Below are 18,721 nucleotides of genomic sequence, written 5' to 3' on the forward strand. Positions count from 1 at the left end.
TTGCCACCAGGCATTCCTCAACTGACACGATTTAACGCCACCGGGCCTCCGGGATGCCGGGTCCAGGGCTGTGTATGTTTGATTTTCACTTTCTTACTGATTTGAACACGACGCTGCCGGCCCCCGGGTTGTAGGCGACTGTAGCAGTGTACTTTACATATTATGCAATAAAGCAGTTTGAACACCAAAAAAAAACATTATCACGATGCCTCGAACATTATGTACAATACCTCTTTACGGACTATGTTCAAATGTCGTTCTATTTTTATCCATGGGGCGACAGACCTACCTACATATCCATAACATTACATTGCTAATCTACAACGTACATCGCAAAGCTGCTGTTATAAATAGTGAGTATCCCGACAGATAAGCAGAGAAGGCACTTCAACTGACACCGAGGGTCCCTGCATGCTGAGCCTTCACCACGCAGCAGTCTGACAACTTGTGAGGGGTGTCCAGTTCGTGACCAAGACTGAGTGCTTCATTCTCTCCGGCCAGGTAATGGGGCTGGATCGTCCCTTGGGGATGGGGAGGGGGGGGGTGAATTCTAGGCTCCACAGCTATACACACGCTACAGTTGTTGCAGAGTTCTGGTGTAGGGGTGATGGTGCTGTTTGAGGCTGTTGGGTTGGTGAATTCCTGGACGATGGTGAAAGGTTCCTTGCAGTTATTGGAGCTAGATTCAATTCTCAGGGTCGCGGCTTTTATCGTGGTATCCTTCACTTGATGGTGATGGTGTCTAAGTGCAGTCTTGTTGGTGTTACTTGCAGTGGGTCCTCGGGTGGTTCTCAATTTCCTTTCGAGTTGTTTGGAAACTCTCTTGGAATCTCTGAGTTCAGTGTAGTTTACTGGATAGCCCACGCTGCAGCCTCCATTAAATAGGGCCTTGAATGAAGCAGTTAAAACAGGAAAAAACAGTAGGAGACAGGCACCAAAACGAGTCAGAAGGGCAAGGCCAGGTAAAAGTCACACTGGAGGGGCGTGGCCAAGTGCCGAGCATGGTGGACGTGTAGCTCCGGAGCTCCGTCCTTAGCCCGCAATACTAGCCAGATATCCTGCAATCCTGACAGGCAACCCACCTATACACTGTGTGCAGAGGTCCCGGGAACGGACGGCGTATAGCGGGGGTGTGCTGCTCCCCCCCGGACCTCACCGGTGAAGCGCCGTGGCTGTGGAGCCGGTTGCGGCCTGAAAACCAGAGCGAGACCTCGGCCTCGATTTGTGGCCTGCCTGCACTGCCCCGCGTTGCCGACTTGCTCCAGGCGGACCCCCGGACCTGAGGCGCGGCGGACTTCTCACCGCGAAATCGGAACACGCGGAGAGGTCCCCCCACCCCGCCTGTCGCCTAGCAGCTTCCTCCACCAGGCTACTGAACACCCGCTGGCCTCCCCCGCTGTGGGATCCGCTGGACGGCCCGGGACTCCGGACCTGCCGCCACCTACTAAGCCCGGCTGCAGTGCCTGCGCCCTCGACCCCACCGGTGAGGAGGACGGGTTTGGAAGGGCGCGGGACCCGCCGTAGGCACATTGGACTTAAGTCCACTCTCTACACATCGCGCTGAGGGGCGCGGGGCAGCCGGCGGCTGGGTGATCCTGCCGGCGCCATTTTGCTTGCACCCCGGGGCCGGGTCCCCGGGACTCTGATCTTGGCAGCCTGCTCACCCCAGACTCCGGCGACGGAGGTCAGCACGCAGTGAGAGACCCGGGGCAGCACGCACCCGCGGTCAGTACACGCCCATATTGCGGTGGGGCCAGCTTCCTTACATACCAGCGCTGGGGTGCCCGGGCGCACGCGGGAGGAAGAGACCGCGCGCTGCAGAGCCCTGATGCCACACTGTGAGCCCGGCGCTAACCACGGTCCCGGCTATTAGAGACCCCTCCTCGTCGTGACCTACAGCTCATGGACTCCCCCCCCACACTTTACACGGCCAGGCCGCTACCGACTAACAGGACCACGTGTGGGCCGCCACTCCGCCCTGTGACAACGCCCGACCAGTCGGCGAACGCCACCCTTGCGGGCACTGACCACCATACTTCCTGGCTGAACCTGAGGACTGCGCCACGATAGCCTGCAACCAGCGGATCCTGAACACGCTGACCTCGCAGCCCGGAGCCTCTGCGTGGACACGTGTAGAGGGAGTGATCGACGGCTGTGGCTGCCCCGGCGTCGCCCTGCATACCAGGTCAATGGGCAGGAACAGGGGCAGGAACCAGGGCCAGGGCGCTACAGCAGACATGCAGTCCACGGGCTCCGAAGACCCACTAGCCTCCTCGAATGCGGACATCATCCCGCCAACTGGAAAGGGATCCTAGGACGCCAAGTTGGACCTCATCCTTAACGAAATACGCGCCACACGTGAGGCGTTAGAATCACGCATAGACAGCATGGCGACTGGCCTATCCCTACTGCGGGCTTATCATAACAAGTTGGCGGAGCGGGTCTCGGAACAGAAGATAGCGCTGAGTGACCTCATACCCCAGCAGACGGAGCACTCCGCGAAACTGGAGACCGTGGAGAAACAGCTTAAACAGCTATGGGACAGGGTGGACGACGTGGAAGGACGTGCCCGCCGCAACAACGTCCGCATCCTGGGTATTCCGAGAGAAGCGAGGGGAGGGATCCCACCCAATTTGTGGAGGACTGGCTCCGGAACCGGGTGGGTCAGGAAGACCTTACGGCCCTGTACAGTGTGGAACGAGCGCACAGGATGCCATCGCGTCCCCCGCAACCGGGGGCGCCCCCTCGACCACTGATTGCGCGCCTGCTCCACTACAAAGATCGAGACACTGTTCTACGAGCGGCAAGGGAGAAGGCGCCTATACGCTTCGAAGACAAAAACATATCGGTGTACCCCGATTTCACGCCCACAGTGCAAAGAGCCAGGTCCACTTTCATGGGGGTGAAGCGCAAACTCAGAGACAGGGATATGAAATATGCGCTCTTATTCCCTGCAAGGCTTAAGATACTGCACGGCAACAAATCCCACTTCTTCGACTCGCCGGAAGAGGCGGAGGAATGGATGGAAGTCACACTCACCCCTCCGGCCTCCCAAGACCCACTTGCGAATGACCACGGGGGGGGGGGGGGGCACAGGTCCTCGCAGGGCCAGCGAGACAATCCTTCCACCTCCAACCGACACCCCCCACGAAGCGCGCCAGTGAATACCCAACCACCGGGGGACCAAGCAGCAGGCCAGTCTCAAGCACCACAAATGCGACTGACAGAGGAAGCGCTGGCCGCCCACGACGCGGGAGCAACCGGAGACAGGATCTCCGTCACCACCGACACCCACACTGAGGTTTCCGAGTCGGCGGACAGTCTGCAACTGTTCCCCAAGATCACAGCCCAGATGGCAGCGGAGTTCTGATTGGCGACACGATTGGTCCTCTCCGGGTGGTAACGTATGATCCACCCCCCCTTTCTCATAACTGGTGGGTTGCAAAGGGACACACCCTGTCAAGGGCTACCATGCCAGAGCGGGCTATCAAGAGACAGCCAACGGAGGCCTACTCCCCCCCGTTCTGAATATGGAACACATTGACTTGTGCCCGCGTTGGGCACCCTTGTTTGGCTCCCGAGCCCGTTGGCCTGGGGACCTTTTAGTTAAGGGGATATACGTTCACGGGGCACTCTCACTTGATACCACGACGAACCTGACATGGTCATTCATGAGCTCCGCTCTACCACCACACACAGAAGGTTATGGGACCTCTTAATGCCTACCATTTGTGCACCTGGAATGTGAGGGGACTGGGCTCGGTACACAAACGCCACAGAATTTTAGCACAACTTAACCGTATAGGGACACAGATAGCTTGTCTACAAGAGACACATTTGAACAATGCTGAAAACGTAAAGATGCGCAAAAAATGGCGAGGACAGCTCTTTGCAACCTCCTATTCTGCGTTCTCCAGAGGGGCGGCGATCTGGCTTCGCAGCTCTGTCCCCTTCAAGGCGTTAGAACAAAAGATTGATAAGGAGGGGCGATATGTATTTGTGCGGGGTTTGCTGGATGGGGATGCCCTTGTACTAGGTTGTGTGTACTCACCGAACACAGGCCAATCAGAATTTCTACTAACTTTAAATGGGATACTTGCTGCTTGGGCGGACCATCGGTGGATCATTGGTGGGGATTTCAATGCTGTACTCGATCTTACTTTAGATAGGTCCCACCCCCCACTATTGGCCACTGAGAGCAGGAAACAGGCGGGCGCTCTGACACGCTGGGCTGAGGCAGACGCATGGCGCAGCGCACATCCACAAGAGAGGGAATATACCTTTTTCTCCCCGCCCCACCAGCTCCACACTAGGATTGACCATATCTTCTGCTCCCGCTCCCTGACGACCTCCATTGTCCAAACGCAACACATGGGGAAAACCCTGTCCGACCACAACCCCGTTGAGCTCACCTGGCAGTGGGGCAAGCTGCTACCCCCTATCCCGGCTTGGAGACTACCCCCCGACCTGCTTGAAGACACAGTCTTCCGGTCGTCCCTATTCGACGCTATAGACACCTACTTCACCACAAATGCGAACACAGCCAGCACCCGGCAGATCGAATGGGACGCATTTAAAGTCTGCCTAAGGGGGGAGGCGATGGCAGCCCGAGTGGGTAGAAAGAGGGAGGTCATCAGTCAGTTAAGCGAAGTGGAGGGCTCCCTTGCATCCCTGGAGAGTGAGGCGGCGGGCACCAATACACACTTCACACCATTGCAGGAGGCTCACATTAGACACGCAGAGCTACTGGAGGACTTGCGGCTCATAGACTACAGAGAACACACAAATAGGCAGCATACACAGGCAGACCGAGCTGGCACCCTTCTGGCCCGACTCCTGCAAGACTCCCCACCTTGCCACCCAATCTTAGAAATACTGGACCAAGCAGGTAACCCGACCACCACCCAAATAGGGATTAATACGGCGTTTAAAGACTATTATACCACGCTGTATAGCCCCCCACCACCACAGTCGGAGTTCACTTATGAGACCTTCATGGGGGAACTAGTCCTGCCCCGACTCACCGACATGCAAAGCAAAGATCTACAGCGCAACATCTCACTGGCGGAAATTAGGCAGGCGATACGAACACTCCCTAGGAACAAGGTCCCTGGAACTGACGGCCTCCCGGCCGAATTCTATACAACATTCATAGATCTCCTAGCCCCGCGTTTACATGCTCTCTATTTGCAAGCCTTACGGTCGGCCTCCCTACCACAATCATCTATGCAAGCGTTGATCACATCCCTCTTAAAACCAGGCAAGAGCGGGCTGCAGCTGGCCGACTACAGACCCCTGTCCCTCCTGAATACTGATTCGAAGATCTTGAGCAAAGTACTGGCGACGAGACTAATACAATATATACCGCAGTTGATCCATCCCAACCAATGTGGTTTTGTGCCGGGCCGAAGCACGGCCATGAATCTCAGACGCTTGGCCCAACTGATGTTAGGAAACGGGGCGGACGTGGACCCAGAGGGCTGCATATCACTGGATTTGAGACAGGCATTTGACTCCCTTAGATGGGACTACATGTTTGCCACACTCCTAAAATTCGGGATACTGCCCGAATTTGTTGCCTGGGTCAGGCTTCAGTACACTCTCCCTACAGCGAGAGTGCGCACTTCCAGGCACATTTCGGGACCTATAGCTATAGCCAGAGGCACCCGACAGGGTTGCCCGCTCTCCCCTCTCCTGTTTATCCTCGCCCTCGAACCGTTGCTTTGCAGACTCAGAGCACTGGCCCCCCGTTACGGTATCCTGAGACATGGGACGGCACATATTGTGTCCGCCTACGCCGACGACATCATATTGTACCTTCGGGACCTGCGGGGCGACATGGGCCCCATACCCCAAATATTCGAGAACTTTCGGAATATCTCAGGTCTTACCATAAGCGAACCCAAGTCTTATGGATTCACCTTCGGGAATACAGACTCTTCCGCTCCCCTACCCTTCGCCCCACACGAGTTCCAGATAGCGGAAACCACCTTCCGGTATCTAGGGATGCACATCTACAGGGAAGCTGACATGATGATCGACGGCAACCTTGGCAGGACCTTGAGAGCACTGAAGTCACAAATCCAATTCTGGCTGACACTACCCCTCTCCGTTGCTGGCAGAGTGGCCATTTCCAAAATGGTAATGCTCCCTCGCCTTGTTTACCACTTCACCAACCTGCCATTCCTGATCACCTCGACACACTCCTTACAGAACTAGTATGGGGACACGGGCGCAGACGTATTGGCCTCGCTAAGCTGCAGCTCCCCTCAGGCTCCGGTGGTATGGGCCTCCCAGACTTTAGGGCATACAACTATGCGTGCCAGCTACAATGGCTAGCCTACTGGGTGGCGGGCCGCAACCTTCACGAGATCAACGTAACGGAGGGGGAACATGGAAGAGGGGACGTGCACAAGTTGCTCCTACCCCATTCGAACATACCGAGAGATGCCCCGCCACTCCTCCGGCTGGCGGTGACATATTGGCGGAAGGCAGTGAAATACACTTCCCCCGTGTCATCGTATGCCCCCACGATCCCGCTTCTGGGCATCCCGCTGGGCTCGGGCATGCTCACGGCAAACAGGCTAACACCGTGGCAGGACGCTGGTGTGACGCATGTGGGAGACCTATTCGTGGAGGGACACCTACTGTCCTTTACAAATTTCAGGACTGTGCATAGCGTTCCTAGAGGCTCATTCCTTTTGCACGCAGGCCTTCGTCACTATATAACGCACACCTGGGCGCCTGATGGACAGGAGCCAACTACTAACCCCCTGCTGACGATGCAATACCTTATGGGCACGGGCGGCCACTTAACCAAATGGCTCACGGCTAGCATAAAAACCGGAAGGGCGGTCCCGCTAACACCACTCAGGGCAGCATGGGAAGGGGACATTGGTAGACCACTGCGAGACAAAGAATGGGAACGCATCCTCCGGTTTCCCAAGAAGGTAGCCAGAAACCCCAAATACAAGTTTATCCAGCTGATGTTACTACATAGGGCCTACCTGACCCCGCATCGCCTACACATGATGTTCCCCGACGCAAGTAGCAACTGCCCCCGGTGTGACGTTGGCGACGCATCACTACTACATATGCTATGGCAATGCCCCAAGTTAGGCCATTACTGGGCCACCATCGCTGACACGCTTGAGAGTGCTGGCACCCTGCCCCAATCGCTCACCATAGAACATGCACTATTAGGTCTGGGACCGTCGACACGCACTAGGACCGTGGCGACACGTTTCACAGACTTAGCCCTATTACTAGCGAAGCGAGCAATCACAATGAGGTGGAAATCCCCCAGACCCCCGGACCCGGATTTATGGAAAGCAGAGGTAATAAGGTGGGGCAAGGCAGAAGGCGCGGCGCTGCAGCGAGAGGAACACAGAGGTCTCAGGAAAACACTTATCTCCCTAGACTGGTTCTCTGTACTGGGGACCTTTGAGGCTGGGGAGGAGGAGGGCGGAGGAGATACGGATACCTCAATACACACGGGCTGATTGGGCCCAACCCCTCAGGACATTCACGATATAAGGTGTACTGTGCTTAGGTACGGCGAACCCCGTACCATTGACGATTCTATCCCAGCCTGCCCAAGTGTGTGGGGATAAAACGAACACTACACGGAGCACCTAATGGCCAGGATGTAAATATCGCAGTTACACGCATGTTTGTAGAGTGCCGGGAGGGATCATTGCGGGTGGGGGAGGGGGTGGGTAGGTTAAGGGTCTGTTCAGTTGCAATGGTTCTGCACGAAATTGAAAAATCAATGATACTAAGCATCTGTACATGCTGAGCAGACATATGATTGTGACACTCTGATTATTGCTATGCCCGAATATGTATGTAACTGCTCCACTTACTATGCTAATAAACAGATTTAAAAAAAAAAAAAAAAAAAAGTCACACTGAAGCAGAAAAGAGATGTCTGGGCACCCTTCATGCACATGGTAAACATTATTGGAGGCAAAACGAGATAGGAACTTAAAACAAGCGATCTGGCAAAGATGCCGTCATGATACTATTGAGGTCTAACAATAAGGTACGTGTGCAATTCTATAAATATAAACAACTGTGACATTCACTCACACCCTACAAAAGGCTTGGAAGACTTACCCGAGTTCAGGCCCCTGGAGGCCAAGGTGCTCCTGTACGATCTCACTAAGCACAAGGTTTTGAACATATACTGTTAACTAGTAAACAACTCCAGTGACCAGCCAGAACACCGTGAAAGAGGGGTCGGTGAGAGACTTTGGACCACTGACGGACAATGATTGGAGGGAGGCGGCAATTACATTGCAATACAGCCTTATCCAGCCAACATACCTACACAGAGTGAATTACACAAGGGAAAGGCTAGGGAAAATAGGGGCAAAAACCACCATGAACTGCCTGAAATGTGGACACAGAGATGCGGCTGGTTACTCAGTGGTTGGTACTGCAAGCTATTGGTGCCCTTCTGAGAGTGCTGCATCCATGGGGCAGTTGCTAGGCTGGAGAGTTGTGAGGGAAAAAGGTCAGTCCTACTACATGTGAATGTGGATCTGGACTGTAACAGATACCAAGCTGTACTGCTAGGGACGGGGCTAGAAGTAGCAAAGAAAGATAGCCAAAAACTGAAAGAGTGTTGACTCCCCTCCTTTAGAGGGTTGGAAGAGAGGCCTGGACTGCTGCACGAGTTTGGAGATTCCCATTTATGCGGCAAAGGGCAGTCGACAGAAACATGGAGAATATGGGCAGACTGGTGCCAATACAGTGGCATCCTCTGAGATCCCGGGGTTACAGAACCCCAAACACTGGACAACGAAATTAGAACTACTGGTGGGCAGGCTCAAGGATGAAGGAGACCGGGCGGAAGGGGCGACTGAGGGAGGGAACACTATACGTGTCAATAGTAACTAAGGTCTATTCTTGTGGATGTTTTCATACAGCGATATCAAAATACTGTACTTAATGTACAATAGTGTCTTGATCATTATTGGGTCTGGAACAAAAACAATAAAATGTTTCATTTTTTTATATATATAAAACAGCTGCATTGGGCTGTTATTGATACCAGCAAGAGTGCGTACACCACTTTCCATTAAACACACCCTGTAGTGGCCTAGCCTTCAACTGCGTGTAAACCCAGAATGTGGCAGGAATTAAACCCATTACCTACAAGTGAGACTGAATAAATTATCATAACTTACCACTTCACGCTCAGGAGAATTAGGCCGGGAACCGGAAAGGCCATTTTTGGTTGGAGTCTTAACTTCCTTCTTAGGAAACTGAATTTTTGTAAGATCTAAGCGGTCATGCGTAACCCATTCATCCAAACGCTTGTTAACTAGAGAAGAGAAAAAACATATGAGAAAAAATACAAGTTTGGGGTTTTGACAACACCTCAACTTTATTAAAATGCATAGATTTACATGGAAGATGTTACAGAAAGTTCAAACGTACCATGCATAGCTAGTGCATAAAACATGAACACAACAAGCGCTCTTTAGATTTATTCAACAGAACTAATACGTTAGGGATGTTTGTTTCTTTTACAGGAGACCCAAGAGCAAACATATGCCTTCTTCGGGGGTGTTATTGAGAGTTTAATAAAAGGTTTCTGACCCTTGTGAAGATCAGATAGTATTTACACATATCGGTGAAAGCACACCAACAAGAGTGAGTAGGTTTTTGGAGGTTACTTACAAAGAGGAGCTTGGAGTCTAAGGCCTTCTTGATATTACAGAAAGATATGATTTCAGAATACCATTCACTGCAAAGTGGATGAGTTAATTGATATAACTATTGCAGAGTGAACTGATAACTCCAATGTGTCCTCCCACTATTTAAAGGTCAATAAAGATAAAGACAAGCTTTTAAAGCTTTCTTAAACCTAAGATTCCACTTTTTCTGTAGGTTAAGTGCAATGAGAATAGCTACCATAAAAGAAACAAGCCCTCAATGGAATGGACAGAGCACTCTATCCAAATCCTACCTCTTGGATCTTATGGCTAGTTATGGGTGTCCTTACTGTAGTTTCTCTTCTTACACATGTTCAAGTGATCCCCGGACCAGCTAAGAGAGCACTCCACCCACTGTTCATTATGAATGCAGACCCTAATTCACCCTGGACTGGAGATGTAGCGAATGTAGAGAACAAGTCCGTGGCTTCAGTGTTAACTGAGCCTAAAGAAAAGCACTTATAAAAAGCAATGGACTTAACAGCCTCGCTTTCATATTACGTATGCAGATGGAGGCATGATGTGAGAAAGACACTCCCACCTATCGCTTGCACGAACTCTGTCCTTACAGTCAAAATACTTACTCTTTGATGTTCTCCAGCCATATTTATTCCCCCAGGAGTGAATGACTTGATATCCAAGACAAATAGTCTTACCCTGATGATATAGTGTGAGGTAGTGAACAAGAACACAACCTCTCAGACGGTCATGCCTTTACTACCGAGGCCTGGTGTCAAAAACATGCTGAAGCAATAGTAAAACTGCACGTCACATGTTGGGATAAAAGTCCTCTGCAGGGATTTGGGAGGCTGGGTCACCATGTCTTTATATGTTTCTAGAACATCCATTTGTGGATTTCTCCAGGCCAGTGGAAGTGCTCCATCTTTTTACTTTTTGTATCAGAGAGTCGCCAAATGTTTAACTACCCTCCAGTTTGAGAGTGGTAACTGCCTTCTAAACCCAAATTATGTGATGACTGAAAATGGTGACAACATGAAATTTGTCATAGGCATTTGCCTTTTAACCTTTACCCCTTTCTTCAGACCTACCGGCTTTGGCATGAGGAAAAGCCAACCCTTCACTGATTCATTTTGTAGGAAAGTAGGATCTGTTTGTATGGTTGTCCCCACCTTTTGCCTGGTGCTAAGCTGTTATTGACTAGTCTGAATGGGATCATGCTAATGAGGACCCCAGTCGATCTGCTTTCTCCCTTAAATTATTATGTTCAGTACTAGGGTACATCCCAGATTGGAAACTGGGGTATCCTAATCAGTCCCTAGTATATGGTACTAAGGTACCCAAGGCATAGGTACCCCAGAGGTCCCTTATGGGCTGAAGCATGCATTATGCCACCCATGGGACACCATTCAAATGGAACTACAGGCCTGCCATTGCAGCCAGGGTAAGCTGGTGCTAGCACAACTTACTAAAGATATAGGTTTCCTATATCTAGGGTCACTGCACTTAAAACCTATAAGTCACCCCTAAAGTAGGCCTTTACAATCCTGAAGGCAGGGTGCTTGGTTCTAAGTGTGAGGGTGCCCCTGCATGAGCAGGGCACCCCTACAGCCTATGGAGTCCATTCTCACGGGTTTTAAGTGAAGCAGCCATATACTATATTGCAAATGCTACTTACCAGTATGCATCTGTTCTTGGCATGTAGGGCTGCTGACATTCATATCTGTGCATAGATCGCCGCCTAGTGTTGGGTCCGGATGATTGCACATTGTTGTCCTGGAAGAGTCTTCGAAGTATCACAAGATAGGTGGCTCCTCCCCTGGACTACAGTGCGCATGGGCATCGACTCCATCCCCAGATTGTTTTTAGCCATTGTGGCCAAGATGGAGTGAAACTCAGTGAATGATGACCATGCCATGAAATGATATGTGAACACTGCAGCTGCTACAGGCGCCGGGGAGGAGGGTGGGCGATATGAATGTCAGCAGCCCTACATGCCAAGAACAGATGCATACTGGTAAGTAGCATTTGCAGTTCGAGGCATGTGGGCTGCTGAATTCATATCTGTGCATAGAATACATAGCAGTCCCTCCATTAGCGGCGGCCGCCCGTGCCAGCTGCAGCAATTTGGAAAAGTGTCTTGAGAACAGCCTGCCCTACAGCTGCCTGCTGTTTGGAGTGCACGTCTACACAGTAATGCTTAGTAAAGGTATGTGTGGTAGACCATGTGGCTGCTCTACATATGTCCTCTAAGGGAATGTTTCCAAGGAAAGCCATAGAGGCCCCCAACTTTCTGGTGGAGTGGGCTCTTGGTGGAATTGTAAGAGTGCGTTTTGCCTTTGCATAGCAGATTTGAATACATTTTACATTCCACCTAGCAATACCAGCTTTGGAAATAGGGTTACCTTTGTGATGTGATGCAAAGGCAACAAAAAGCTGCTTAGTCTTTCTAAAGTCTTTGGTCCTATCAATGTAATACATTAGGGCCCGTTTAACGTCAAGTGTGTGGAGCATCCGCTCCGCCAACGACTCTGGATTTTGAAAGAACACCGGCAACTCAATGGTTTGGTTGGTGTGGAACTGAGACACAACCTTGGGTAGAAATTTAGGGTTAGTACGGAGCACTACCCTGTTTGAATGAATTTGGAAGAAAGGCTCTTGGATTGTGAGGGCCTGCAGCTCACTAACCCTCCGTAGCGATGTAATTGCTACTAGGAAAGCCACCTTCCATGTCAAGAACTGAAGTTCGCAAGAATGTAGTGGCTCAAAGGGAGGACCCATCAGTCTGGTAAAAACCACATTGAGGTTCCATTCCGGAGCTGGTGGAGTCCGTGGCGGAATGACTCTTTTGAGGCCTTCCAGAAAAGCCTTGATGGCAGGCACTTTGAAAATTGAAAGGTGCTGTCTATTTTGGAGGTTTGCGGCCATCGCAGATAGGTGAATGCGAATGGAAGTATATGCCAGATTACACTTGTATAGGTGGAACAGGTAACAGATGATGTTCTGAATAGAAGCATCTAAGGGATCAATGTTGTGGTTTGCGCAGTAGATGACAAACCGCTTCCCTTTTGCCGCATAACATGCTCTAGTAGTGGGCTTTCTCGCCTCCCGAATGATGTCCATGCAATTGGGAGGAAGGTTAAGATAGCCAAACTCTAGGACCTCAGGAGCCAGATCGCCAGGTTGAGCTGTTGCGAGTCTGGGTGCTGAATGTGGCCATGGCTCTGCGTCAGAAGGCTGGGTGTGAGATGAAGCCTTTGATGCGGTACCACGGAAAGTTCCAGAAACGTGGTGTACCATGGTTGGCGAGCCCACGTTGGAGCAACCAGGATGAGAGTCATCGAGTGCTGCCTGAGCTTGCGCGCCACCAGCGGTATCAGAGGTGCTGGGGGAAAAGCGTACGCAAATCTGCCTGACCAGTTCATCCATATCGCATTGCCGTGCGACTGCGGGTGTGGGAACCTGGCGGCGAAGCTTTGGCATTTTGCGTTCTCCCTTGTGGCGAACAGGTCGATCTCTGGATGACCCCACCTTTGGAAGTACGGTTGGAGTACTGATGGATGTATCTCCCACTCGTGCATTTGGTGGCTGTGCCTGCTGAGCAGGTCCGCCATTTGATTGTCTTTGCCTGGGAGATGTTCTGCCATGAGGAAAATGTTCCTCTGAATGGCCCACTTCCACATGCTCTGAGCCAGATGAGACAGCTGCGGAGAGTGTGTGCCCCCCTGTTTCTGAATGTAGTACATGGCCGTCATGTTGTCCGTCCGGATCAACACGACCTTGTTGCACAGATGTACTTTGAATGCCTTTAAGGCCATGAAGATTGCCATCAGTTCCAGTACATTGATGTGCATCTTCCTTTGCTGTAGTGTCCATAGTCCCTGCACTGTGTATTGGAGTACATGCGCTCCCCATCCTTGGAGAGAAGCGTCCGTTGTCAGGATGATCTGCGGCACAGGCTCTTGAAACGGTCGGCCCTTGCAAAGGTTTTGTGGATTCCACCAATGCAGAGAGTTGTATGCCCGACCGCTCACCAACACTAGGTCTTTCAACTGCCCGTGAGCCTGAGTCCACTGACGTGCTAAGCATTCCTGAAGCGGACGCATATGTAGTCTCGCATGTGGGACTATGGAGATGCAGGAGGCTATCATGCCTATTAGCTGCATGAACACTCTTGCTGGAAGCGAGTGTTGAGGTCTGAATCTTTGGATCAGCGACTGAATGCTGTTGACTCTCACTGAATTCGGCTGCGCAGTGGCCGCCAGAGTGTTTATGGTTGCACCCAGATACTGCCGTATGTGGGCGGGCTGGAGATGGGACTTTGGGTAATTCAGTGCAGAAGGTGAATGGTGTGGGACACGTGGTTGGCGCACTGCTGGGCCGACTTCGCTTGGATGAGCCAGTCGTCCAGATAGGGGTAGACGTGGATGTTTTGATGTCTCAGATGCGCCGCCACCGTCGCTAGGCACTTCGTGAAGACCCTGGGCGCTGTGGTGACCCCAAAAGGCAAAACCTTGAACTGGTAGTGCTGGTTTTGAATGGTGAACCTGAGGTACTTTCTGTGTGAAGGATGCAGTGGAATGTGAAAGTACGCATCCTTGAGTCCAGAGTCGCCAGGAAGTCCCCTTGCGGAATCAGTGGGAGAACCGGCTGCAGCGTGAGCATATGGAAATGTTCTGACAGAATGTAAAAGTTGAGAGGTCTGAGGTCTAGAATGGGCCTGAGTGATCCGTCCTTTTTTGGAATCAGAAAGTACAGGGAGTAAACTCCTGTACCCCTTTCTTGCGGGGGCACGAGCTCTATTGCTCCTTTTTGCGGCAGGACGTTGACTTCCTGCTGCAACAAGTGCAAGTGCTCGCCGGACATAGGACGGCTTTTTGGGGGTATGTTGGGTGGAGTGGACGTGAGCTCCAGACAATAACCATTTTCGATAAGAGATCTGACCCACCTGTCCGTGGTGATGGACTTCCACACGGGCAGGAACTGCTGGAGTCTCCCCCCGACCGGTGTTGGGTGGTCGGGGGGCAGTGACAAGGCGTCACTGCTTGTTGGCGGTGGAGGACCTGGAACTGTTATTACCACGTCCTCTGCCCTTGACGTTGTTGCCACGGTATCCACCCCGACCCTTGTTGGTATATGAGGGTTGGGCGGTACCCTTATAGAATTGCGTCGACTGTGACAGTTGACCCCTTGAGGCGCCTCTATTATTGGAGCGACGAAAGGAACCACCCCGAAACTGCTGGGACTGCAAGGCACCCATAGACTTTGCAGTGTCGGTGTCCTTCTTCATTTTTTCGAGGGTGGCATCAACTTCTGGGCCAAACAGGTGGTCAGGGTTGACAGTTTGGTTCAGGATGGTAGTTTGAATGTCTGGTTTAAAACCGGATATTCGGAGCCATGCATGTCTCCGCAGGAGAACACTAGTGTTTATTGCTCTTGAGGCGGTGTCAGCCACGTCCAGAGCGCATTTAATTGAAGCATTGGTGATAAGCTTCCCCTCCTGTATCAACATTTCTGCTGCTTCCTTATACTGATCTGGCAAGTGCTGTAGAAGGGAGTGTCATAGTGTGCCCTGTCGTAACGCGCAAGTAATGCCTGGGTGTTGGATATGCGCCATATGTTGGCTGCCTGCGCAGCTACACGTTTTCCTAAAGCCTCAAATACTTTCGACTCCTTGTCTGGGGGAGGAGCATCACCCGTAGTTTGTGAGTTGGCTCTCTTGCGTGCATTGGAGACAACCAAGGAATCCAGAGGCAACTGTCCTTTGATGTATGTTGGATCAGTGGGCGCTGCCTTGTATTTCTTGTCGATACGTGGGTTGATGACTCTTGCTCGGGTGGGCTCCTTGAAGACTTCAGTAGCATGTTTCAATACCCCTTTTAGCATTGGTAAAGTTTTTATAGTCTTTTCAGAGACTGAAAATGTGTCGAAGAGGAAGTCGACGTCCACTGGATCTGCATGGAGGTCGACGTCATGATTGGCAGCTGCTCTTTAAATGAGTGCATTGAAAGCTGCAGAGTCTTCTGTTGGAGAAGTCTTTGCTGTAAAAAGCTGAGGGTCCTGCCCTGAATGCGGGTCCCCAGGATCGCCACCAGCAGACCATGGCTCATTCACATCCTCTGGGTCTGAGTAGATCGGATAGGAATACTCATCTTCATTGTCGCCCTCACCCTCTTCCACATGGGAATGAGTGGGTGATAGTTCATGTGCTTGTGGTGACACAGGTTCAACAGAGGGAGAAGCACCAGCAGAGATCATCTTTCTTTTAAGTGGAATTCGGTAATGTTCCAATTGTGGCTCGGGGGTGATCTTTCTTTTAAGAAGAGAGTGCTTGCCCGTGTTGGCGTCGATGGTAACCTCTTGACGCTCCTCTTCTGCCAGCGGTCGGTGCCGTGGGCTTGGGACCACTGACTACGCCTTTGGCGTCGAAGAAATCTTTTTAGGCACTCCGGCACCAGGTGTAGCTGTGAAAGCCTTCGGCGCCGTCTTCGGCGGCAACGTGAACAGAATAGGCGTTTGCTGTTTCGCCGGTTTCTGAAGAGGCTTGGGCGGCACAGGCACAGGGTCCTTCGGCTCGACTGCTGCGGTCCCATCCCTAATCCGTTGAAGGAACTCCGTAACCTTCTTGGTGAACGAGGCGGAGGGACGCACCGGCTCGATAGAGTCTTCTGAAGTTGGTTTTGGGATGGCGACCAACGACGCCGTGTTCGGAGCCGACGGAGTTGCCCCCTTTGCCTTGTCGAGTGGAAGCGATGCAGGGAGAGACTTGGGTTCGTCCTGCCGCTTTTTCGTGTCGAGAGAGGCTTTCTTATGGTCGTCGGCCTTTTTAGGATCGACGCGGCTGGTATGTCCGTCGACCGTCTTCGGCGCCGATGCAGGTGCGTCGGGCTTCTTGAGCTTCGGCTTCGACACCGTTGCCTTAGGGTCGGCCATTTTGGCGTCGCCCTTGACCTCGACGGCCATCTTGGATTTCTTCGGCGCCGAGGCCTCCGAAGTCTTCGAACCGACTAGCGTGACTAGCGCTTTCGGTTTCGACACGTTTGGTGTGGGGACCGATGGTTTCACTTTCGGTTTCTGTACCGTGAGTGGTGCCGTATCAATGTCCGTGGCCGGGCCGGAAGGCGGAGCCGCGGGACGGGAATCATGGCTTTGGGTAAGGCCCGAAGGCGATCCCTCGGCCTGGGCCTTAGACAGGTGGGTGGCCCCGGAGTCAGTCAGAGGAAGCTCCTCGTCCGAGCTATCCTCTACGGTGGCAAGGGCCCCGTCGTCGTCCCCTACCTCCTCGACGACTTCATCGAAATCCTCGTCTTCCGCGTCGTAGTCTTCCTCGACCTCCGACGCCGGGTTAGATTCAGTGATCTCTTGAAGAGTGTCGTCCTCGACATCCTCCGTGTTGAAGATATCTGCAGGAGGTGGTGCCGATCGCTGGGCCTCCAGGCGCGCAGCTCGTCGGAGCTTGAGTGTCTTCTTCGACCGGAACTTGGAGCAGGCCATACACTTGGCCTCGTCGTGGTCCGGCGACCAACACTTATTGCACACCGGGTGTACGTCGATATGCGGGTACTTCGAGGCACACACCGGGCACCGTTTGAATGGACTTCGTTCCATGATGCAAGTAGACTGGAGCGTCGTGTAGGCCCGTCCGCGCCGAAAGCACGCGGAAGGGAAAAGTTGGTTCGGAGCCGAGTAAACTACAAACCCGAACGACAGACAATACCGACGCTAGTCCTAAAGACCTTTTGGTCTAGTATTAAAGTAAGTGAAGAACTATCGATCCCGACAAGGGAACCGAAACACATCCGAACCCAATGGCGGAAAAAAACAATCTGGGGATGGAGTCGATGCCCATGTGCACTGTAGTCCAGGGGAGGAGCCACCTATCTCGTGATACTTCGAAGACTCTTCCAGGACAACAATGTGCAATCATCCGGACCCAACACTAGGCGGCGATCTATGCACAGATATGAATTCAGCAGCCCACATGCCTCGAACAGAGGGGCACCACGTAATTACGGGATGACCATCACGAAAAGGTCAGGCTGCAACGAATCCTATCATGTTTGGTATCAAACATGTTGGCATCATAACCCCACACTGTAAACTATATGGGAGGTATGATTCCAAGCGCTGGGAAAGCCTCCAATTTGCTCAGTGTTCCTGGTACCAGTCTTCTAGACCAGGACAGCACAAAATGTTTTCCAGAGACCGGATTCTGCCCTCCTGCCGCCGAGCCAAGCAGGGGAAGGCAGAACAATAGGCATTTTGTCACAGGGAGGTGTGACCACCTCCCAGGCAGGATTTAGTGTATTGGGACAGGGTGGGTCTGCTTGTCCGCGCCACTCAGTCTGCATGAGGGGCACATTTGGTGTCCCAATGCATAGTCCAGTTCAAACCAGCTCCAGGAGCCTTTGCCTCCCGCTCTGGCGTGAAACTGGACAAAGGACATGGGAGTAACCTACCCCATGTCCAGACCCTCCCGTGGGAGGGTCCCCCGAACTGTCCCAACCCTTTCCTAAGGGTACTTAAGGGCTTACCTGTAGGTGGGTCCCTAGATTTGTCATGGGACAAAATTAAATTCAGACACCAATTCTTATTCTACCATCTGGGCACTCTAGACTTCGCTGGACATCATCTGGGCTCGATTTCGTTCCCCTGTGCACTATACAGGAACCGTCCAAGGCCTGTGGGCATCCAAAACACTTGAAGGATTCTCCCTTGAAGTGAAAAAGTCACTTCCCTCCATCTGCAGGCACTGCAATCAAGCTGACCGGTCTGCTGATCCTGAGCTCCTAAGGACTCCGAAAGGTTCTGCAACACAGGTGGTGGATCTCCACAGCTCTTGAGGCCTGCCCTGCCCTCTCACCAAGTTTCAGGCCAGTATCCCCGTGGGAGCCGCAAGAACCGAACCTCTGTGCACTGTGGCGACTTGCTGTTGCAAAGGCTTGTTGGCTCCTTTCCACCAAGATCTTCGGGCTCCAAGTCACCCCAACCTAATGCTTCTCCACTGAACAGAATCTTGGGACACACCGCATTGCTTG

At 52.3% G+C, this 18,721-nt stretch overlaps 1 protein-coding gene across 9 annotated transcripts in view; it reads right to left on the reverse strand.

Annotated features, from left to right (window-relative positions):
• Positions 1-18,721, reverse strand: part of KAT5 (lysine acetyltransferase 5) — a 537,900-nt gene that overhangs the window by 446,253 nt on the left and 72,926 nt on the right. For all 9 annotated transcript variants that reach the window (XM_086938323.1, XM_086938322.1, XM_086938317.1 and 6 more), the window contains exon 4: positions 9,195-9,331. In XM_086938323.1, the coding sequence (XP_086794449.1) occupies positions 9,195-9,331 (137 nt within the window). The remainder of the gene's footprint in view (positions 1-9,194; positions 9,332-18,721) is intronic.

The sequence above is a fragment of the Lissotriton vulgaris genome, chromosome 9, assembly GCF_964263255.1.
Source record: "Lissotriton vulgaris chromosome 9, aLisVul1.2, whole genome shotgun sequence".
Classification (NCBI taxonomy): domain Eukaryota; kingdom Metazoa; phylum Chordata; class Amphibia; order Caudata; family Salamandridae; genus Lissotriton; species Lissotriton vulgaris.